The sequence below is a fragment of the Mya arenaria genome, chromosome 16 (assembly GCF_026914265.1).
Source record: "Mya arenaria isolate MELC-2E11 chromosome 16, ASM2691426v1".
Lineage (NCBI taxonomy): Eukaryota > Metazoa > Mollusca > Bivalvia > Myida > Myidae > Mya > Mya arenaria.
The window spans coordinates 17,499,422-17,524,135 of NC_069137.1; the positions used below are offsets into that span (position 1 = coordinate 17,499,422).

General features: G+C 36.6%; 1 protein-coding gene across 2 annotated transcripts; it reads right to left on the bottom strand.

The window, feature by feature from the left end:
- Positions 1-17,814: 17,814 nt before the first annotated feature.
- Positions 17,815-20,659, bottom strand: LOC128222300 (galactose-binding lectin-like). 2 transcript variants are annotated; one of them, XM_052931270.1, is made up of 4 exons: positions 20,501-20,659; positions 19,591-19,917; positions 18,991-19,388; positions 17,815-18,696 (listed from the first exon to the last, which is right to left on the bottom strand). In XM_052931270.1, exons 2-4 carry the CDS (start codon positions 19,905-19,907, stop codon positions 18,554-18,556), a joined length of 858 nt encoding a protein of 285 aa, XP_052787230.1. In that variant the 5' UTR covers positions 19,908-19,917; positions 20,501-20,659; the 3' UTR covers positions 17,815-18,553. The 2 variants fall into 2 exon arrangements, with proteins under 2 accessions (XP_052787230.1, XP_052787231.1); XM_052931271.1 differs by lacking the exon at positions 20,501-20,659 and adding an exon at positions 20,271-20,408.
- Between the last annotated feature and the right edge of the window lie 4,055 nt (positions 20,660-24,714).

A 24,714-nucleotide genomic window follows, 5' to 3' on the forward strand; every position in this document is an offset into this window, starting at 1 on the left:
GTGGTTTCATATTTTTAAAACGCATACTTAAAAGAAACTATAGCAGCGTATTCGCTGTCTTTAAACCACATGCATAAAAACGCAATCACTACTGATCGATAGAAAATGGCCTAGATATACACTTTAATGTACTTTTCAAATCTGGGTTTAAGTATAAAAACAATACATTTGGAGACAAAAATACTAGAACAGCATTCTTTTGAGTGCGCTATTTGTAAAGTTGTAGGCAATGAAGAATGAATATTGAGCTTAAAAGAGGTTTTGAAAAAGTTAATTTTTGATCATATTATTGAATCGTAAAAGACACACACACACATGTTAACTAGCATGCGCGTAGCTGCCTATACGCGAGTACGCAGCTGAATCCATATGATTCTGAAATCAATAAATAAAAAACCCCGCAAGAGTTGCAGTTTGCGTACTTGACTTCATGATCCTAAAACTGTCCATTTTCCAGTAATAAATAAAGCACCCAGAACGCCCAGAATGCACCAGATTGCACCATTGTTTTCAAAATAATCATAGGGGGCATGCCCCCGGACCCCATAGCACAATTATGAAATCACATGAATAGAGGGCTTGCTACGCCCCTGACTAGTTGTTATAATACAACAGTACGCTAAAATGAAAGACGCGTTGTTACATAATACTACTTCAGGATAACATTAAGTTTCTTTCAAGGTTATATGGTCATTGATCATTCCTTTTACTTTACCAGTCTAGTATACGTTTTACACCAGCTTTTAAAAATATATTGTGCATATTGCAACTTTAGAAACACATTTTTGCTTGTGCTCATCAGAAGAGCAACTCGCTTTTGTCACATTTGATGCTTCAGTTATTAAATAGTATTTCTAAATTCTCATAAAATGTCGCTTTATTTAGACTCTTGAAAACAACGGTTGCAACCTTAATGCGTGAAATTTTATATTGAATTATTATACCTTATTATTGTCTACAATGCTATTATCCCATTACGCAAAAAAGAGATATTTTGACTATCAGAAACATTTTAAACCTTTTGACACGTGACAAAGCGAAAATTCACTGTCAGGTCATGTGACCCCAGTGATAATTTGTCTGATAGAAGTCAGTTAGTTGAAATTTCTGGTAAATACTCATCCTCAACAACTATTTCCTGTGGTGTGCCCCAAGGGTCAATTTTAGGGCTACTTCTTTTTCTTATCTATGTAAATGACATGTCTGCTGTTGTCGAAAATAAGTTACTCCTTTATGCAGATGACTCAACAATTCTTGTGTCAGGTAAAAGTAAAATGGAAATAGAAAACCTGTTAAGTGATGACCTGAATATTGTTAGTCAGTGGCTCATCTGCAATAAACTTTCCCTGCATCTTGGAAAGACAGAGTCTATTCTATTTGGGTCCCAAAAACGGTTGAAATCCCAGTCCAAACTTGATATTCAATGTAATGGCCAACCTATTGAATCAACGACTTCAGTTAAATATCTTGGAGTAACCATTGATCAACACTTGTCCTTTGAGTCTATGGCAAGGTCTATTATTAGAAAATCAAATGCAAGGCTAAAATTCCTGTACCGTAAAAGTAAATTCCTCACCCTACATACAAAGAAACTTCTGGTTACCTCTCTTATACAATGTCACTTTGATTATGCATCATCTGCTTGGTTTAACAGTTTGACACAAGATTTAAAGAATAAATTGCAAGTCACACAAAATAAGTTAATGAGATTTGTATTGAACTTACAACCTATGTCACATATTGGTAAAGAGCATTTTTCACGTTTACAGTGGTTGCCAGTTGTAGGTAGAATGAATCAAATAACATTATGTCATGTATATAAAAACAACTCCAAACTTTCCCCTATCTATTTAAGGGAACAGTTTACCCCCATCAATGAAGTTCATAAATATCCTACCAGGTTCAGAGTTAAGGTCGATGGTACAAATAATTTAATGTCGGAATGCAAGAGGTTTGCAATTCCTAAGGTCAAAGGCTTTGGTGGCAAATCTTTTGCTTTTAATGGTTGTAACCTTTGGGACAGTCTACCACAGGATGTGAGGGATGCCAAATCTATTTCTTCCTTTAAAAGCAAGGTCAATGAACACCTTTTAAGTTCGGTTTAATTACTGTATTTGCTTTCCTTTTAATGCAAGTTCATTTATTTCTTATAATTTTTTAAACTGTCATGCATAAAGATATATATTTCAATTACATAATTAGTTTAACAGGTCAGTTTTTTCATGGCAATATTCATCTGTGATATCCATATATTTTTATCTGATAAAGCTTTAGTTAATATTGTTACTTTGTCACTCTATTTACAATGTTTTGTCAAAGCCGCATATTGTTCCATCATTTTAACTATTTAATTTATTTATTTATGCAATTCAATGTCTTTCCTTGATAACCACACTGTGATAATAAAGTATATTTTGTTTTAAGTCTTCCTATGTCACACAATACTATATTTTAAGGACCACAATGGAAATAAGAGTTTTATTTAAACTCTTTTTTGTGATATCCTTTACATGTAATGTTGATTGACATGGCTGTATTAACTCATACAGTTTGTTTAACACCTGTATGTCTTAATTTTAAAATTGCCATGTAAATTGTACATTTTATGTTGAAATAAATCATCCATCCATCCATCCATCCATCCATCCATCTATCTATCATTTGAATGTCATATAAGGGCAAATAACTGCTTCAATATTTTAGATAAATCATGACGTGATTGCCTCCCTTATACGCATACAGCAGTGACGTCACTATTCAATGTGTACACAACAGCAGCAGACGACAGGAACTGTCAGCAAGTAAACATGTCTCGATTTACAGTAAAAAACAGTTTTGGAAGGAAATTTAGCATAAGTTACGGTGGATTTTTTTCCAGATATAATTATTTTATTACGTTATATTTTGTTTACCTTGTTAAACTTGTTAAAATTAAATGAATTAAAACATTTTAAAACCTTTTTATGTACTCAATTTTGTTTGGTATAATGAAATAAACATCAAATGGCGTGTGACATTAATATTGTCAACGCCTCGGATGACATTATGTTCCCGGGTAGGCAATATCAATGTCACACATGCTGCCATATGATATTGATATATCGTCACAGACAGATGTAAACAGCAGTACAGTAAGTATATATTTTGAGTATGACTGGATGTACGGACATAATACTTTGACAGCGGTTTAAAATACAAGTTAACTTTGTGTTATTTTATGTTGCGCGGAGGAACGACTTAATTGTCAAGTTGTCCCTAAGTAATAAAGTAATAGGCTGTTTTCGCTGAGGATCGACTTAATCGGCCATTTGTCCCTGAGGTAAGACCTGATCGGCCAGTGGTCCGTGAGGAACTATTTCTGCGACCGAATTGTCCGTGAGGAACGACTAAATCGGCAAGTTGTCCCCGAGAAGCGACTTAATCGTTTCAGTTTTCCATAAGGAACAAATAAATCGGTCAGTTGTCTTTGAGGAGCACATAAATCGGCCAGTGTTACCAGAATGAATCTGCAAGATGTCCCAGAAAGACGACTTTATTGGTGATTTGTCATTGGGTAACGATTTAATTACAGAGTTGTCCATGAGGAACGACTCAATAGGCCGGTTATATCTGAGAAACGACTGAATTAGTCAGTTGTTCGAACGGTACGATTAAATCGGCCAGTTATCCCATAGGAACATAGTGCAGGGGATGGTATATCACACGGTGACCTCACGACCAATAACTGCACTCTACTTCACGACTCAGGACGTGGGACAGAATTGCAATCATCTATAATGGAGCAATCCAACTTCCGAAAACGATGAAGCTATCAGGAAGTAATCGTGACGCTGATGTCACACCACGCAGTACTTGTTCGGAATAGTGTTAGGAATCGGACATAAAAATACCGATCGTTAATCGGTTTATGAAACCGATCAATGATTATAAATCGATTTAATCATTAGTTTATCTTTGGTCATCATATTAAGGCACACAGATACAGTACATGCACCGTTTTTAAGCACCAATGTTCCCTTACAATATTGTTTGTATATTTCTTTGTATGAATTACATTATTTATTCAGAACGCGACTATCTTAAAGTGTTTACAAGTTACTATTACAGAACATGAGACCACAGGGTCTAATTTTTGTCTTGCATTTAGTAGTGTAAACATGTGTAAAATAAACACAAGGAAATATATAAATTTCTTTTTAAAACCAGTCTGTAACAAGAATAACAAGCAGTTGAATAGTCTATGTTTTACAAGAACAATTTCTTTCAGAAAACTGAGAAAACTAAATTCTTACATGGTAAGAAGTAAACGGTACATGTTTTAAAAATCACTTTTAAACCACAAGCATGAGAAGTTGAGAACCAATCCTTCAGCAGTTAAATTTCAACGAAAATTTGTAATAAGGTACTGTAGTGACTAACTGACTTGATAAGAATATAACTAGATAACTTAACATAGTAACACCTTAACATTTCAGCAATAACTAGCATTTACGGTTACGTCCCTTGTTTCTACAATGTATAATCGATTGTTCAAATTTCACTATCGATTGTCGCCAACGTAGGCCTTTCCGATCAATTGTCGATTATAATCAATCATCGGCACAACACTAGTTCGGAATGTTCACAGATGACTTCAAGCAAGTGAACGCGGGAATCCGTGGAAGCCAGGCTGCACACTCGGACAGCATCGACGCTAGTGGAAACTGCAAGGATGAAGCTTGACAGCGAATTGCCGCAGCCCTTCAGGAAATATTTAACCTACCCAAGGCGGAACTATTGACTTTAAGTGGTTCTTACACGGACTATTGTAAATTTATTAAGAACTAAGTAACGAATATCGAGGGCAGAGTGACTGATTACGGATTGGGGTAAAGTACTCTTTTTCAGTATTGTCCATGTGATGCAAAATCTTGTATTAAAGATTGTGTTTTGTAGTTGACCACATGTTAATGCTAGATCGGACATCTAGCATTTGGTTCCCCGATATTGGCGTCAAACATTGATGGTCTTTTGCAATTATCATTAGAAATGAAGAAATGTTTTATCACGCTGTCCCAATTAGAGTTTGCTGCAGATGAAAATAATTATAATTCAGAAAATATACGCCGCATTGTTTAACGTTTGCCTATACATATGAGGGTTAGATGGGTAGATGTTGCACATTCAATGAGTCTGTTAGAGAACCGCTGTTCTCTGAATTAGTCATATAACCAAGAGAAATAAGTCCATTTAAGTCAGAGGAAAACAGTGTGTCCCCAAATAGGCAAAACCAAGCAATTAATAGTAATATTACGACTTTTGCAACTTGCATCGTATGAGAAAGCTCCAAACCTGATTATAGTTGTTGTTGTTGCCCAGGCTCATGTTTAGATTTAGCAGGTTGAAAAAAGTTCAAATCTATGTCGATAGACAGTAGGCTAAACTTTGTACGCCAGTTGAAACAAGTCTAAATCTTGCTCTGTACCAGAATGCAAATATTAGCATCACATTGTATTACATGAATGGGTAACGTCGAGAAATGACCACACCGATACGTTATCCTCTGTAAATTGTGCAGCTACAAGGAGATTGGTAGACAAGAACTGCTACGGAATTATATATGTGGCTATGACAGGCGAGAACGGAAACACGTCGTGCCAGACGTATGCTTTGCTTGAGGGCCTATTGCGCGAGAAAGGAGGTGACCTGTGTAACGCCGCATAGCGGCATCGCCGCATATACGTGTTGTTTTTTTCGTTTATGAGGTGATTTTTAACGTATAAACGTTTATGCGGCGACGCTCATCGCATAAAGCAGAAATTGTTTATATGGGGTGCAACTGTGCCTTTTTGCCACATAAAGAGGATTAACCTAACCATTTATTATAAAGCTAAAAAATATTTAAACTAAAACGATGGTGATGACGTTGTTGTTGATGATGATGATGATGATGATGATGATGATGATGATGATGATGATTATGATGATGATGATGATAATAATAATTATGATAGTTATGATGATGCTGGCGTTGGTAATAATGGTGGTAGTGGGGATGATGATGATGGTGGTGGTTGTGATTGTGGAGATGATGGTGGTGGTTGTGATTGTGGAGATGATGATGGTGGTTGTGATGATGATGACGATGACGATGATGATGATGATGATGATGATGATGATGATGATGGTTGTGGGGATGATGAAGGTGGTAGTGGTTGTGATTGTGGTGATGATGAAAGTGGTTGTGATGATGTTGTTGATTATGGTGATGATTAAGATTAGGGCGTTGCATATTACTGTCATTTTAAAGAAAATATGGGAAAAGTTGGCATGCAAGTTGAGCCAAAATGGAAGTTGAAAATAAACCCTTAGAGTGTTCAAATGACTAGTGCATTAAAACAATCAATGAAAGAAAGAAGTCCATGATGACTCTATTATTAGTTTGAAATGACGTTGAAAGTATGTAGTTAGCGGCCTAAAATGATATGCTATTTTCTTATAAAACAAAGAAATATTAACTGAGTATTAAGCACACACTATCACTCTGAGGCGATTATCAACATTTTTTTTTTAAAAAGTCGAACAAGCAGTCAGCATTTCAAAGCATGTGAACATGCCTCTTCTTCTATTTTTTTATATATTTTCTGTGTTTATGCCAAAATTATCACTCTTAAGCAATTATAAACCTTTTTTAAAAAAAATGTCGATTGAGCACTTCAGCGGGCTAGCAGCCTAAAATGGTATGTATACATGCGTTTTCTTCCAAAACAATGATAAATCTATGGTTTAACAATTTTGCTAAATACAAAAAATAAAAATGCTGATATTCGCTATAATGGATTTTTTAGGCAGCTTGGTCGAGTTTTGGGCGAAATGCAGACATTCGTTAAAGGATGGTGATTTGTGATAGAAACCATAACTTTGTCATTTTTTAGAGAAGGAAAGGCATGTATAAATGGTTTATATTAGAAACCAATTTTAGGCCGCTAGGCCGCTGAACTGCTTGATCGACTATTTTGAAAAAAAAATTAGTTGCTTAAGAGTGATTATTTGTGCATAAAACAATAAATATATCATTGTTTTCGAAGAACAGGCATGTTTAATGCTTTAAAATAGCTGACTACTTTATCCACATTTTTGAAAAAAAAAAATATGTTGATAATAGCTTCAATGTGTTAAATTGTGGATAAAAACAATTACTATGTCATTGTTTTAAGAGAGAATGCATGTATACATGCTTTGAAATAGGATTCAATTTTAGGCCGCTAGGCCGCCAACTTCACGCCGCTAAGCCGCCAGGCCACTAACTTCAAGTTGCTAGGCCGCTAACTTAACGCCGCTAGGCCGAAAACTTCATGCCGCTAGGCCGATAACTTCACGCCGCTAGGTCGCTAGGACGCATGGCCGCTCACTTCACGTACATGTTGAAAGTGCGCATTGTCAAGGGTACATGCCCGTCAGTCTGACAATAAGGCAATAATATATGTTACGTCATAGGACGATTCAGTTTTCTGAATGTCCCTAATGACGGTGTTGTGCTTTGTCGTAACATTTATTCCATCCTTTAGTCGGGTTAAACGTCATTTCAAACGTTTTCGCAGAAAGATCAATTGGTTTGGTTAACATTTAAACGATCTTACTAAATCTTTGTCAAAAATTACGTCTTTAAAATTCTAGTTCAAAGCTTGGTTAAGTGGACATAAAAAACTAAGACCGATCTTGATGAAACTTTATCAACCACTATTGTACTAGTAAATGTTTTAATTGCTTTTTATGCGGCGATAGTGTGCCTATTTGCCCCATAAAAATCCTTTTTTATGCGATGAAAATCACCGCATAAACGAAAAAAACACGTTTAGGCGGCAATGCCGCTATGCGGCGTTACAGACCTGTCCCAATTTTTTTTTAAAGTGGGAGCTAAAAACTTGAACGCAATACACATGGGGGGTGCCAGCTTGTGTGCGACATTTGTGGCCAGGGGTTTCAAGAGCTATGCCATCTACAGAACAATCTAAATGGCCGACGCAGGACGCCATACTTTGGCAATGTCTTCACATTTGCCCCCGGGCTTTTTATGCATAAGCGGAATGATCAAAATGATTTGATCATCCTCGTTAAGAGAAGACATATATAGTTAGTTACCTACTGTTAGTTCGTGCATGAAAATGATATTGTTGCTATTAAGACATTAAGTGTCATTATTTCGTTTTGTTTTAATTCACCTTTCTAATTTTTTTTAATCTCATTTTGTAAATATGGATGGTAAAATTATGATGGATTACTATTAACGCCGAAAACAATACTGTCACACGTAACATGTATTTGATTTGTTACTTAAATATAAAGGTGTTATGAATATTAAGATAAAAACACTAATTTGTTCCGTTTAAATATCTGTTCTATTATGTTAGCATAGTTATGCACCAGTCATTTGTAACCACGCCCCCCCCCCCCCCCCCAGGTCCGGGGAATAGCGGGGACTTTGACTTTCGGTCCAGCCAACCCCGGGTAAAATCCTCGCCCTGCGGGGACGACCAGATGGTAAAATCCCCGCCAAATGCCCCTGCACCCCAGAGAACCTAGGTAAGGCCCATTCCCCGCTATATTTTTGCGAACACAAAACCACCGCATTCACCCGGCACTGCGGGGCCACCTGGAAGGTAAAAATACGGTCCTTTCCCCGGCTATCCCCGGTATACCCCCGGACCTGGGGGGGGGGGGCGTGGTTACAATTAACTGGTGCATTACATGGCACAAAAATAAATGCCAAGGATTTTGCCTAATGAAAGTTAGTTTCATCTTTATTGGCCAAATTTATGAATGGTATTTATTAGTTGAGCAAGCCTTATTAAGTTAAAGCATCTAGATCAATAATACACATTTTTCCAAATTTGATTGAGATATATTGAATAATAAATGATAACTTGAAAAATAACGTGGTCCTACGAGTATATAGCAGACAAAAGTTTATCAAAATTAAGTGTATGGATCGACTTGGTGAATAATTTTTTTTTGTACTAAACCACGCACCTTTTTACAAATCGGAGATGTCAAAAAATACATAAATACAGGGTATTCATTTATTTTAAACAGTTTATATGTTTCGTTGAACGACTATAAAGAAATGCACTCCGACGAAAATGCATTCAATGTCAATTACTATAACAGCCAAACGACGAATTGAAAGCCTTGCCTTATGTGGTTTCATATTTGGTAAACGCATACTTAAAATAAACTATTACAGCGTATTGTCTGTCTTTAGACCACACGCATACAAACGCAAACTATTCAGAACGCTGAAAAGAATGGCGTAGTTATACACTTCAATCTACTTTTCAAGTCGGGTTTTAAATATAAAAACAACATATTTGGAGACAAAAAACTAGAATAGCATTCTTTTGAATGCGCTTCTTGTTCAGTTATAGGCAATGAAAGGAACTATTGATATTAAAAGAGCTTTTGAAAAAGTGCAATTTTGCCAAAATTATTGAATCGTAAAAGAGACACACACAGGTTAACTAGTTGATAAAATACATTAGTACGGTAGAAGAAAAGACCCGTTGTTACATAATACTATTTCAGGATAACCTTAAATTCATTACTTACGATTATATGATCATTGATTATTTCTTCCAATCAAACAGCCCTGTCTACGTTTTTCACCTGCTTAAAAATATCTTGTGCAGATTGCTACTTTAGAAATACATTTTTGCTTGTGTTCAAAAGAAGAACAACACGCTTTTGTCACATATGATACTTCAGTTATTTAAAATTATTTCTTATTTCTCATAAAATGTCGCTTTATTTAGACTTTCGAAAACAACGGTTGATACCTTTATGCATGAGATTATATATTAAATTGTCACAGTCAGATAATAACACTAAACCATGTACACACTCCAATTCAGATATCAACGATTAGTAGTTGTGTGTAAATCTAAAGAATTTACTCTGTGGCAATATGGAAACATCATGAAGCAACTGTTGAATGGTCAATAAACATTTCCAATGGACAAAGCATATCACGGCTCTAGAATCATAGCATATAAACTGAAATCAGTCGAGTTTGCTTCATATACCTCTAATTTAATATAAGCAGTACTGTAAGTATATATTCTATGATCTTTTCGTCATGAATAATTGAGGAAAAAAGACGCATACTCAATTCACCCGTTAGTCCCTACGCCCGTAAAATTCTTATCAAGCCGTCATGGCGGAATCCCAGGACGAAATAACCATCAAGGATTTCATAAGCTTGAAGAGATTGAGCAGTACCAAACTGAAACAATGACGTAGTTGTTGAAAAAAGGCGTGATATCACACTGTTATAATGATACAAAACACATTGTACAGCAAGCTGTGCGACAGATTTGAACGGTTCAAAAATGTCCGTGTACAGTGCATAGATGTATGTACGGAGCCTGGCGTGTATTTGGAGACAACGTATGATGGTTGCTATAGGAAAATCGTCGATTTTCGGGAGAGGTTTTCCCAGTGGTTTTCTGACGTGGAAGCAACCGAAGAAGATGACGAACGTATAAGTGCAAGTCGTCGTACGAGTGTTGCGTTTTCAGTATCGACGTTATCATGGCTAAGAAGTGATTAGGCAAAACGCGTCATTGACAAGCTGAAAAGACTTGATCCTGAACGTAAAGAACTCGAGCTTAGACAACAGTTACTTTAGCAACAGTGTGAACTCGAAGAAACCGCGCTCGAGGAGTCCAAAAAGTAATACACGAGAATACCGGTACCAAAACAGATGATACAGTGCAACATATACAAACAAAGATATCCGGATCCACGGGGACGTCACGGCCAATAATTGCACTCTCCTTCCCCACTCAGGACGTGGGACCGGAAGTGCATTCATCTAAAATGGAGCAATCCAGCTTCCGAAAACGCTGATGATATCAGGAAGTAATCGTGACGCTGATGTCACACTTTGCAGTATTTGTCCGAAACTTTCTAAGATGAGTTCAAGCAAGTGATAACGGGAATCCATGGAAGCCAGGCCGCAGACCTTCACGACGGATTTAACCATCTGTAAACCTGCTAGCTCAGTGGGTTCAACAAAGAACCGGTCCATTTACTTTCAATGTTTATTCATGTGATATACACAAAAATACTACTAACTGAATGCAATGCTCGCTCGTCTGTTCCCTCAACGTTCTATACGTCAAAGCTCAGGGCCAGTAAATAAATATCATGAGACGTGCTTAAAGCACTCTCACATGAATTACATACAATACAATATCACTTAGTTAAAACTATTAAACACAATTATTCGAATACACAATAATTGTAAATGGTTCGCTCCGGCTTGTGGTTCCTTTATCACTTTACAGTCAATATATATAGTGTTTATAAAATACATTCTTACTTATAGATATACTAGAAACATAACAATTACAGAGTAGTCTAGTCACAATACCATAAAATAACAGGCTCTGTACTTACATGGGAAAAGATGTCCCAAGCCCTTTATTTTCACTCAAGTCTCCCTTTCCACACACTGATCACTGCATGATGTGTTGCTGTTACAAAATGCATTGTTAAAACATTGTGACAAGTAAAGAATAATAAAATATCAGCACGTAAAGATTTGAAGAAGAAATAGTATGAAGAATAGCGAGTACAAAAGAAACAATTCAAATAAACCGAAGAATACGATCATTGAGATAAATGACGTCATGCTATTTAAAGGCTGCGTTTTTCCTTACGCACATATCCCGATAGACGTCTGCTCTTGCAACAGTGACCAGCCGTTTGCCGTTTGTTCCCGCGATTAGCGGACCTTTTCGATAGAAAGTTAAGACAATCATATTCCGCCAACGTCCTCTTTTGACAGTCATGTGATGTTGTCTTACAACGTTAACTAGAGCCAATGTGGAGTGCCGAGTATCACAAAGGAAGAAGGCAATTACATATTTAGTCTTCCATGGTCTGACGTAGACACCTCGTTGCCTCACAATATGCTTTCAAATTTGAAGGAATCTATCTTAACAGTCAGTTACTTCAAGTACCGGATTTAATGAACACTTTGGTTTGAGTTGTAATTCGGTTAAGTCAAAAACGAGTTGCTGTAGACGACACAATTACGGTGAATGTCGAAATAGCTTGGAAACCCATTACATGACGCTAAATACTGTTTTAAGTGAGTTCAGTATTTGTTCCACTTGGACTTGTCACCAGTGACATTAAAGGCGATGGCTATTGTACAGAGTATGTGCAGACTGAAACTTTTTAGGATGAATATGTGCCAAACGACGAACTTGACGAATGGCCTAATTGGTAAGAACATTTACCAATGATGGAAAACTTCATCAACAGATGTTTTCAAACACCCGTGTTTAATAAATTTGCTCAGTTACATCTATCTAGCAACGGCTCATAACATGGCGTATGCGCATACCTACGTTTAACCAATGTAAACGAGAATGTCAGGTGCTTGATATATTAAGGAAAATTTCGTCTTGCGCCCATAAAACATACCATGTCTAGAACTCTCAGGAGCCGTCGTCGCCTGTTGCTTGTACGATTTTCTCTTCGAAGAATCGATAGTTATAGGTAAACGAATTGAGTCAAGGCGCTTTAAGACCTTTGTTTGAAACAGACTGAGCATCATACACGAAATAACGTCAAGTAATCGAACCCAGCAGACATAGCTTCAAGGGGTATTGACGATAGTAATTCAGAAAACTTGAACATATTGCTAAATGCACCACAGTTTTTGTTGGAAAAGCCAGAGCAGTGGCCTAAACGACTCATACCGGGGAAAATGTCTGACTATGACGTCGATGTCAAAAGAGAAGTTTATTTGAACGCCACTTCTAACGAAATTTTGGACAAATTGATCTGCCGTTACTCGGGCTGGAGTAAAATTAAAAGAGCTATTGCTTGTTTCATGCGGCATGGGATGTATTGTTAGCAACGCTTAAGCATGATTTGCATTTCAACTCGGCAGACCTTAGAGTTGACGAACTACGAGAAGCCACACACTTCATTTTAGTTCACGTGCAACGTGAGTGTTTCACAGATGATGTTTTGCCACTGAAGAATGGAAAACCTATGCAGAAATGCATTTGCCAAAGATAAATTCTACGTTATACAACGATGTTGTCCACATGAAAGGGTGGCTTGAAACCGAACATCAACAAATGTGTACAACCATTCTAATTTGCTTTTATCACATGACGCATGGACATGTCGGTGTGCACCAGGTTCAGCCATGATACGCGAAAGGTACTGTATAACAAAGGAACCAAGTACTACGAAGGATCTTGCGAAGTTGCATGTAATGTTTACGCGAACACAATCCTCACAAACCACCATTTTTGTTACGGGTGTATGTTCACGTGTATTACAACTAGAGTTACTCACTTTGAGGTCACCACAGAGTCATTGGTCACAGCATTTCAACGTTCTACCAATAGATGGGGAGTACCATAGAAGGTAAACAAGCAACTATGGGGCAAATTTATGCTATGGCGAGTTGCGTAACAATTGTACAAACAAATTGAATGGCTCTTAAGACCGCCTTTACCCACTGACCGAGAGGGAGCATGAGGGAGGTTTATTAGACCAACGCGTTCTGTATTGAAAACATTTAGGACTGAACTTCATCTCAACGATGCACAACATGTAACTCTAATGACTGAAGCGGAGAAGACCATGAACGACATGCCCATAACACAAGTGAGCAACGATCCAAACAACCTACCTTCATGCAGCGACATTTGGCAGGGTGATCCCGTAATAGTGGCGGATGACAACGCACCGAGAGGGATATGACCACTTGGAAAGTTCATTAACGTTTATATTGGTCGGGATGGGCACCTACATATTTGTATTGTAAAATCGCTCACGTCAAAAATAGTCCGGCCTATCACAAAATTATGCCGATTATACGGGGCGCATATCTTAAAGACGTACCGGTAATTTCCTTTGTTCTTGTTTTTTTTCCTCTGTCCACGTTTCAGACGAAGTTTTCTCAATCATAAACCTCACCGATTGACTCACGGAGGCTGTGATTGCCTTAATCTCCACGCCGAATGAAGACTCCCATTTGTATTCAAACGTCGAAGTCATGCTATTCGTCTTTGACTTGCCAATTTTGACAGATATTGTACTCTTATGCGCGGCCTTCGGGCTGATGACGGCGTTGATTATCTCCCACTTACCGATGACGTTTGAGCTTACGTAAACAAGGATCTCTTTACTAGGATCTTTTGGTGACTCGAACTGGAAGCTCATTTCGTCTTGAATTCCGAGTTGAGGACGTCCTTTGTTCCATTACCTGGTTCAGGACGTCCACCATCTGGATTTGCATATCTGAAGAGTAGAAATATAAAGAAACAAATAAAGAACCATTATTGGAATATTTAAGAAGTGATCTAATTAAAAATATTGTAAATATATATAAAAGATACGTATTATTAATATATTTGTTGATTTAAAAAATAAATTTACTTTTAACTGAATTGTAATTCAACGTTTTTTAAAAGGAATATTTGGAATCGGAGAAAAGACCTTTGCTTAAATGCAATGTTTAATCCATTGTTTCAGTGTAATCCACTAACCGGCATTAGCAAGTTTTCCAAACATATGAACATTTGATTATAGAAAATGCATGCTAATATTTCTACAATCATCTACCGTCAAAATTTAAGAAAAATAAACGTCGGTTCGCCAATCTTACCATATAAATCTCATGCATAATTTCTATGCTCTCCTTTCATTTTCTTTTTGCAAAGTCATGAATTAAACTACGGGGAATACGGTTATAAGTTTATAACCATTATACCTACATGTTGAGGAAAATTATCTCTCGAAAATGGGCGTTAAAATTTGACACAATATACTGATTTAACATGAACACTTATTGGCACTGGTCGACTTTGCAGAAAGTTCTACCTTATGTAGACAATGGCCACATGATTGGCAGCCGTTATATTACAAACTACGACCAAATCGACACGAAAACGTAGACACTCATGTAGGGTGAAATGGGGCCTAACACATGTTTGTTAAACATTGACACAACCGATTGATAAAACCTGTTTGAGGCGCTAGTCGACTTTGTATTAAGTTGCTTTTCTACTTTATTAAAACAATGGTCGGGAGATCGGAGGCGTGTCTTAAGCTACGACTCTGAAGAAAAGGTTCAATTTGAAAGTCCGCAAAAAGAAAAAGTTTATTTAGTGTTTGCAAATAATCATAAGAGGTAAAATCTCAAACTTTGAGCTAGGAAGAATCTTAATGTTTAGAAAACGTGCTGTATTTGTATTTATATAACTTGAATTTTGAATGACCATGGACTATGATATATCACATATGCGTGTTACTGCTTGTATTCGCACAGGTGTATTGCCTTATGTTTAGAGGTACATTTTTAACTCTGAAATCGGAGATGTCAAATTCATGAATACAAAGTAATTATTCATTTCAAACATTCTTCACATGTTTCGCTACACAACTATAAAGAAATGCATCTTTACGAAAAAACATGAATAGTAATATAATATTCATCACAGACAGACGAAGTCTGGCTTATTGATGTTATATTTCGGAAAACGCCTACCACAAAAAATATTAAAGCGTATACCCTGTCTTTAACCTACATGCATACAAAAACAGAAACTGCTGATCGGTGCAAAATATGGAGTTGATGTTCTGTTTCATGTACCTTTCAGGTCGGTGTTTGAGTATGAACTCAATTACTTTGGAGACAGAATACTTGAATAACATTCTTTTGAATGCGCCTTATGTAAACCCTTAGGCAATGAAGAAAAGTGCTGAGTTGAAAAATGCCTTTGAAAAAAATGCATTTTTCCATATTATTGAATGGTTAAAGAGAAACATACATGTTTTTAGAATGTTATCCGGTTGTAATAATGCATCAGTACGGTAGAATGAAAGACGCGTTGTTATATTACTTCGGGACAACCTAAATTTCGTTCAATATGGATATATAATCTTTGATTATCCCTTCCAATCAACCTGCTCAGTTTATTTTGCCAGCTTGAAAACATATCTTGTGCATATTGCTATTTATTTACCACTTCTTCTAATTTCTCATAAAATGGCGCTTTATTTAGACTTTCGAGAACAACGAATGCGTGATATTATATATTTAATTGTCACAGTCAGATGATAACACTAAATCATGTACATCATACTATTCAGATATCAACGATTAGTAGTTGTGTGTTAATCTAAAGAATTTACTCTTTGGCAATTTCGAAACTTCACGAAACTGCGTTAAACACAAATTGGCTGTCAAAATGCATAATGGTTACGATCATGATCTGATTATTGCTCGATGTGTTTTTGGTGTTCGTATTTCTAATTTGCGTTTGATCATTGTTTTACAAAACAGTTGCATAGTATTTTCCATATAATCCAATGTTTCGGCTTAGTTAAACGTTCGGCTCAAATTTCTCGAAACTTCTTAAGCTTAACAGGCTTAAGTTGGTTATTTCAATAAGTCAAAATACATACATATAGTGATTTTTTATTTATAAAAAATGGTTTATTGTGATAATCGTAACGATAATTCCTATCTAAAGTATTAAAACTTTTAAAGAAGTAAATATTACAAAAATAATGAGCTTAGCTTAATCCTGTTATAAGGGACTTAAGAAGTTTCGATAAATTGGGGCCCGGAGGATACAAAATATGAATAATCATATTTTTGCATTGGTTGATCGGGCAATCACCTGATAAAAGAGAGAAACTTTATTCACTTGCTTAACCCTGGGTTTGAACGTTTCAGATTCAACATTTGTTTGTTTTATAACAATATGATACACTGAAAAACTACGTAAGTGTTTTAATTGTGTTGATAGCTGTGCTCACAACTTTCTTTCCAAATGAATAAGTGACACTTCCCTTGATATTCGAATCAGTGTGCTAAAAGTATTGGCCGAATCGACAAGTTGGTTATACTATTTAAACGAAATTTACACCTTGTCTCTCAGACTATATTATTACAATTTCACCCATTACGGAATTCATTCAAAATTCACTGCGATTGTATCCAATGCTTTATACATTCCACATCGATTGATGAACGACGGTTGTTGCCTTCATTGTCATTGTATTTATGTTATTCATTTAAATAAAATTGGTACGTTAGAAGTTGTCTTCAGTATATGTTTATATTAAATCGTATCTGATTGACTAATTACGATAACCAAAGCTGCATTTTATTTCAGTTTTGATTGATTGTTTCATTACTGTTCAAGCCCTCGTGTTACAACATCCATAGTATCTGCAATGATATGTATACAAGTTCAGAGCTGACTCTTTCCTTTCAGCTGAAAGTAAATCGAGGAGTTACGAACGCACCTTACGATGCATTTGCGATATGCTTTTTGAAACGGTTCCTGGTAGCTTAAGTAACTCTTCTGTCATGACCCTTTGTCAAAATTAGACTTTATTAGCCTAATCCAACGTTAACCTTTTTTGACGTTTGACCGGCATACCTTTTAGGCAATATAACACAGTACAGTGGCATCTAGTCAACCGTCTTATGCATTACTTTAAGTGTTTTGATTATACTTATATTTCACATAAGAAAGCTAATAAGTGTATACTGAATTAATTTTCATGACAAGGGCAGATGAATAAAGATAATTATTTTCCATAGATTGCTAAGATGTCACTTTTCCATCGATTGCTAAGATGTCACTTTGTTTATTCTTGTTAATTAAGGCCAACTTTTTTCTATCGTAGCCTTTTGCCTTTTAGGAAGCTCCGTATTGAATTTTCTTTCAAGGGCCTGATTCGACTCGCCTTTCTTTATTCCTAAATATATACATAAGAATGCGCAAATTGCCGACTATTCCCGATTTATTAAAACATTATCTAAAGAGCACAAAAAGCAACACATTATCAAGAATATATAATTTCTAGGGGATTGGGGGTCAATGAGTATATTTGGAGAAGTCGAAACTTCGGAGTACAACGCCTTCCCAGAAAACGGACTGTCAAATCGTCAAAATATGGCTCAAGAGAGAAAAGGGGTTGGGTCCTCGTTCCAGAACATTTGGTCAGAAATAATGCATTCTGGTTTATTCATTGGATAATTTTCCACGACTTCGACAAAAATAAGGTATATCGACATTTTAGGGGAGGGGCTGAATCATTGTAAAAGTGTGTGATCATGAAAACCCCTAGATTATTTATTCAAATTTAAATGAAACAGATGTCCGTGTCCATTTGACTCAATATTGATGCATGCGTTATATTTTCAAAGATAGTTTATTTATATAAAAAACGTTTACATAAAGAATGCATGCAAAAGCGATTTGACGAATAATCAAGTGGAGAAAAAAATGTGTGTAGGTAAGAGTCTTTATATTCTCACTCGGGCGATGCCCATTCGGCGATTGGCACTTCTGGTTATATCTTCTACAGGTTTATAAAATGTATTCAGTCCAAATATGTCTTTAACGTATGTTTACTATGTTTACATATGGCTAGTCGATCTTTGATGAGCTATATATAAGTGTTTAATATGCTGATTAACTATCCAAGCGTAACGGTTTCGTTGTCAACAAGTCTAAGCTGATTAGACGCTGTATTTGAATTCACGTGGAACAGTGGTCTCGCTGTCGGTGTCAGCCAATAGATTACTCTGGAACAGGGCACGTGAATCATTCTGCTCCACGGCGAACTTGTACTGCCAGGTTACGACGGTGTTTCCAGGTGACACTGCAAAATAATTATAATACAATGTGACAACCAATCGGTATTTTGGCTCAAATCGTGATTAAATGCATAAACTTGTGTCATTTGTCTGATCAAGATGTAGAGCCTAATTCTGATATTGCTCCATGTTTCAATCATATACGAATGGTCAACTCCTTATGATTATCAATTTAATTGAATTGGTAATTGTTTGCAAAACACAAAAAGCACAGATCAAGATAGCGTTTGTAGTTTTTTAAAGCGTCATAACTTGGATTTAATTTAGCACAAATGTAAATTGACATGGAAAAGACTTACCGGTAATCTCCTTTGTTCTTGTTTTTTCCTCTGTCCATGTTTCAGACGAAGTTTTCTCAATCATAAACCTCACCGATTGACTCACGGAGGCTGTGATTGCCTTAATCTCCACGCCGAATGAAGACTCCCATTTGTATTCAAACGTAGAAGTCGTGCTTTCCGTCTTGGACTTGCCAATCTTGACAGATATTGTACTCTTATGCTCGGCCTTCGGGTTGATAACGGCATTGATTATCTCCCACTTCCCGATGACGTTTGGGCTGCCGTACACAAGGATCTCTTTACTAGGGTCTTGTGGTGACACAAACTGGAAGCGCATGGCATCGTGTATGTCAGAATGGAGGACGACAGTAGTTCCATTACCGGGGTCAGGACGTCCACCATCTGGATGCGCATATCTAAAAAGTAGAATTGAAAAGCAACAAATAAAGAACCATACAAATATTTAAGAAATGATCTAAAAAACACATTGTAATTATGGATAAAGAGTACGTATTATGAGAGACATTTTCATAAGCTACAGTGTTACGTTTGAAACACTAAGAAACACATCAACCATTACAAACATATAGTGTACGAATCAAAGCTATGTTTACCAACCTGCCGCCCTTGTGAATAACGTGATCGTTTTTGCCATCGAGAGCAAAAAGTGCGCCATAGTGGCGGTCACTGTGGACGACCAGTCTAGTTCCGTTCCCGGGAGTCAGACTGCCGTCCTTCGGATGGATGCACTTGCCACTGGCGACGTGTTCGATGTAGCCCCAGTAGTCCGTTTCTTTGCGAAAGCGCCAGTGCATGTTGGCGTGTATGTCGCTGTGGAGAACGACACTTGTGCCATTGCCAGGGTTGCTCTCTCCACCCTTTGGATGGAAAAACTTCCCATTTGACCGGTGTTTGATGAGGAACGTCTCAGACATGATCTACTACCTGAAATGAAAACAATGTTAAGGAATATGACCGGGAAATAGGCTTTTTCTCTGATAGCTCTATCTACCACATTGATTTATGTTGGTGCCTGGTAAACCCATACAGTTGAAGCATTATTTGCAAGTTATGGGCTTGCTCATTGCTAATTTATAAAATACCTGGTCGTAAATAGATAAGCCATACAATCATAAAAGTTTGCACATTTGCTTTTTATTTCAACTGAAATCAGACATTTATGACATATTTTACAATTTTTGAAATCCAAAAACAAACAGTTTGTGATATTATTTTCGGTGATATCACGTTTTTGCACACAAAACCATTTCAAACGATACAAATATAACATGGAATACCTTAAATACCACAGTTGATCAGCGATATGTTATAAGTAACGTTTAAGTATATCGAACGACCTCACGAAAACAATCATGGTATCCAATTGTATCACGACTAGTTTATTGTCGATCAAAATGAATTATAATAAAATACACAAAAAATACTCAGCAAATATGCAGTGAACCATCTTTATGATATATACACAATAGCTCGAATTTAAGTAAATCCCGTGCTTCTATATGATCACCTTGTATTGCCTTTCAATGTTAAAAAACAGACGACAGAGTGTAAACGTTGGCAAGCGGACACTGAAGAAATCCGCGCACAGCTACGAATATATATAACACTTTATGAAAGCGACGATTCGACCGACTGTCCAATGCAGACGACAAATATATGTATGCTTATATCATACCACATTTCTTCGCCAGTAGGGGCGCTGGATAGATTCTGATTCAAATTATCTATTCGTCAATTGGTTGGAGGAAAGAAATGCATTCAACTAAACTTTTCGACCTTGAACTGAAATTTTGATATTCTTGAATAACAAATGTTGTTTACCATTAACTTACGAGTTATGTTTTTCATACGGTAATATAATCATCTGAAACAGACGAGGGTTAACACCCTTTGGTGAAGTCACTTAAGTGTATTGAACGACATATACTTACTTGTTATCTTAAATAAAACTGAGTATGCAATAACTGTGATCAAATGATAACACAACTTAATACTCACAATGCTTCATTGTAATACCAAAATTAAGTATGTGTGTGTGTATATATATATATATATATATATATATATATATATATATATATATATATATATATATATATATATATTGAGCGCGTTAACGCATGAACGTAAGACATATTTGATGACATTCTTATATTTATATGTTCTGCTGCCTGATGTTTTGTTTAAACTTAAAATATCAAGAAGTTCTGGTATAATTTGGAGAATAAATTGTTTGGGCATTCACCACCTATGAAGTGTTTGTCCATTTATAGTACAGCAAAGAAATAACTACGCGACGCCGATCGAGTCCTACAGTATGAACGGCATTGATTTATCTAGAAACACAAGGGAAATGCAAATATAAGAAAAAAAAAACACCATGTGGTTATTTCTCAACACAATGTTTACTTGCGCGTAAACTGACTTATTACATATGCAAATTTAAAACCCTTAAGCGTCCTGTATCATTTGAAAACGGGTGTGTGAATACTTTCTCAGGTATGCAAACGTCTCGGACACTTCAATGGAACGCTTAAAATGTCGTCGTTCTATTGGGTTTGTCCAAGTTGTTTTAATGGTACTATTTTTGATGCGTAGGAAGTCACGACTGACAATCATTTGACCACTGTTTTCATAAAGTAGAAACCCACTGTCTACAATGTCGACCAGGGCCGGTGATTTTTATTATTTTATCCAGGTTTAATCAGTATATTTTGTATAACTATATGTATTACGACGATGTACTCTTGTATAAGTCGAATAAATTATATATATATAACTATATGTATTACGACGATGTACTCTTGTTTAAGTCGAATAAATTGTCTGTTTTGTTCTGTCAAACTGTAACGCCAATATGCTGGGGTCCATTTCCATTGACACGTACGTATAATTGTGGCATAGCATGTTCAACCGAGAGCATATGCATTCGATTTGTATGGTTAAATTGGCAAACAGATTAACCCTTCGGCAGTTTATAAAATACTAATTTAAGATAACGGTCGATATGATATTAAAAAGTGAACAGAAAAAAACTTTACTCGGATAGGCAGTAACAGAAGTTAGAAAACATTTGTATTCAATAATTAATTAAGTAGGCGAACATAATTAGTGGATAAAGTAGGCTTACCCTTTTATGGCAGTTTCGAAAACGTCATTAAATAAGACGTTTATTTGATATTTTTTTTCTGATTACAAGAATTATTTTATACATTATGATAAAAAGTAAGTATTAACAATCAAGCACTTTTTCCCATATATAAATGTTTGTATAAGACGTGGAAGCGGACGAGAAACACTGTAAGGAGTATAGAACATGTTTCCGAAGTATGTCTCGATTGAGTCTTTATTTTCGATGGCAAACTGAATGATGCCAATTACAGATGTCATGCATATAATCTGAAAACAATATACCTTAAGAAGCATAAAACTACCAAAATAATAATTGACGGTAATGAGAAGTGTAACACTGTCGGTTGCCGACATAAGTATATGAGACATTGATATGCCTTCCATTATATAACATTATATTTCATGGTCAATAGATTTACTAAAATATATTTCATACTTTCAGCATTCTTAAAAAAATCATTCACACGCACAGTAACTGAACGGTACTGTTGGCATCGATGTATATATGTGGTTTAAACAAATAATAAATTTTACAATATTTGTTCGTATTAAAATATTACCTTCTCTATTCTCAATTTTGTCAACATTTATCAAAAGGTACACCGCACATGGTAGCGAAAAAAGGTGCCCTGTGAGGAATGTGACTCCGCGTTTGCGAAATTTGTGGTAGAGGGTTTCAAGAACGATGCCATCGTCGGGGTATACTAGACTCATAAGAAGGACACTACTCTTTGTCTTCGAGCAGGTAGGCACAAGCGGAAATTGATTCAACTCGTATGGATATCTCGTATTTTCAGAAAATTGCATCCTTGTTAACAAAGATATCCTTCGTTAAGAACAAAATGCGAAATATAAGGGGATTTTTTTCAAGTGAAAATATTTGTGCCCTGTAATTCAAAAGTTAAGGTTCGAATGCAATCACTTATTTAGCAATATAACTTCGACTCTATGAGGCGATGCCTCAGTTGTTAATCATACACCCTGTGCACATTTGAGATCTAATTCACGATAGAGTTAGGTAAAGTAGTCGTCAGGTGCTTAATAAAACATGCACTAATGTTATAAACACCTTATGCAAGAAAAACATCTCAAATAAACTTAAATAAAGTACATGTGCATAGGCCGAACAACCACTGCAATATATTAAAGCTAATTCAACGACAGACATAATTTAATAAATTGTCTAATATGTCTAATAAACAATTCGTTTGCCCGATAAACGGATGATCCAACATAAAACGTCCATGAACATAATTAGAAGGTTTAAGTGATTAAAAGGCCATCTTATCTTAAAGTGTCGGAAAATGAAAAAAAGCAAATTATCATTACTTTATAGCGACACCTTCTATTTTTCTGACAGTGAGCATTGACAGTGTCTCATTGTCATAAATGTCAATTAACAGGTTTGATCTCTCCACGACTGCTGTAAGTCGGTGTCATTGGCGATGACAGTGGTGCACTTATCATTAATGTCAATGAGACTCATGTAAGCCGGCGGCATCGATGTTGACAGTGTTGTACTGTCTTTAATGCCAATAAACAGATGCAATCATACTGAGACTGCTGTAAGTCAGTGTCATGGGTGTTGACAGTGGTACACATTATCATTTGACATGGTAATTAAAGCCAATGATGTTGTAAGCCGGAGTCATGGACGTTGGAAGTCCTGCACTTTCATTTCTGTCAATGGCCAGTTCCATTTAAACCGATACTCCTGTACGCCGGTGCAATGCTTGTTGGCCAGTTTCAATCAATCATACCAAGACTGCTGTAAGCCGCTGCCAGGGTTGTTAACAGTGGAGCACCTAACATTACTGTCAATGACTAGTTTCAATCATACCGATGCTGTTGTAAGCCGATGCCAGGGCTGTTAACAATGATGCACCTATCATTACTGTCAATGACCAGTTTCAATCATACCGAGGCTGTTGTAAGCCGCTGACAGGGTTGTTAACAGTGATGCGCTGATCATTACTGTCAATGACAGTTTCAATCATACCGAGTCTGCTGTAAGACGCTTCCAGGGTTGTTAACCGTGATGAACCTATCATTACTGTCAAAGGCATGTTATAATCATACCAACGCTGTTGTAAGCCAGTGCCAGGGTTGTGAACAATGATGCACCTATCATTACTGTCAAAGGTATGCTTCAATCATACCAACGCTGTTGTAAGCCGCTGCCAGGGTTGTTAACAGTGGTGACCTATCATTACTGTCAAAGGCATGTTTTAATCATACCGAGGCTGCTGTAAGCCGGTGCCAGGGTTGTTAACAATAGTGCACCTATCATTACTGTCAAGGGCTTGTTTCAATCATACCGAGGCTGCTGTCAGCCCGTGGCAGGGTTGTTGACAGTGGTGCACCTACCATTACTGTCAAAGGCATTTTTTAATTAAACCGAGGCTGCCGTAAGTCGGTGCCATGGTTGTTAACAGTGGTGCACCTGTCATTACTGTCAATGGCCAGTTTCAATCATACCGAGGCTGTTGTAAGCCGCTGCCAGGGCTGTTAACAGTTGTGCACCTATTATAGCTGTCAGTGGCCAGAGTCAAACATACCAAAGCTGCTGTAAGCCGCTGCAAGGGTTGC

What these genes read in the sequence shown, in the direction of transcription:
- LOC128222300 (XM_052931270.1), bottom strand. Translation starts at nt 19,907, where the DNA reads ATGTCTGAGACGTTCCTCATCAAACACCGGTCAAATGGGAAGTTTTTC. An exon ending in GTTATTCACAAGGGCGGCAG is followed by an intron (nt 19,389 to 19,590) that starts GTTGGTAAACAT and finishes TCTACTTTTTAG; the next exon opens with ATATGCGCATCCAGATGGTG. An exon ending in AAGAACAAAGGAGATTACCG is followed by an intron (nt 18,697 to 18,990) that starts GTAAGTCTTTTC and finishes ATTATTTTGCAG; the next exon opens with TGTCACCTGGAAACACCGTC.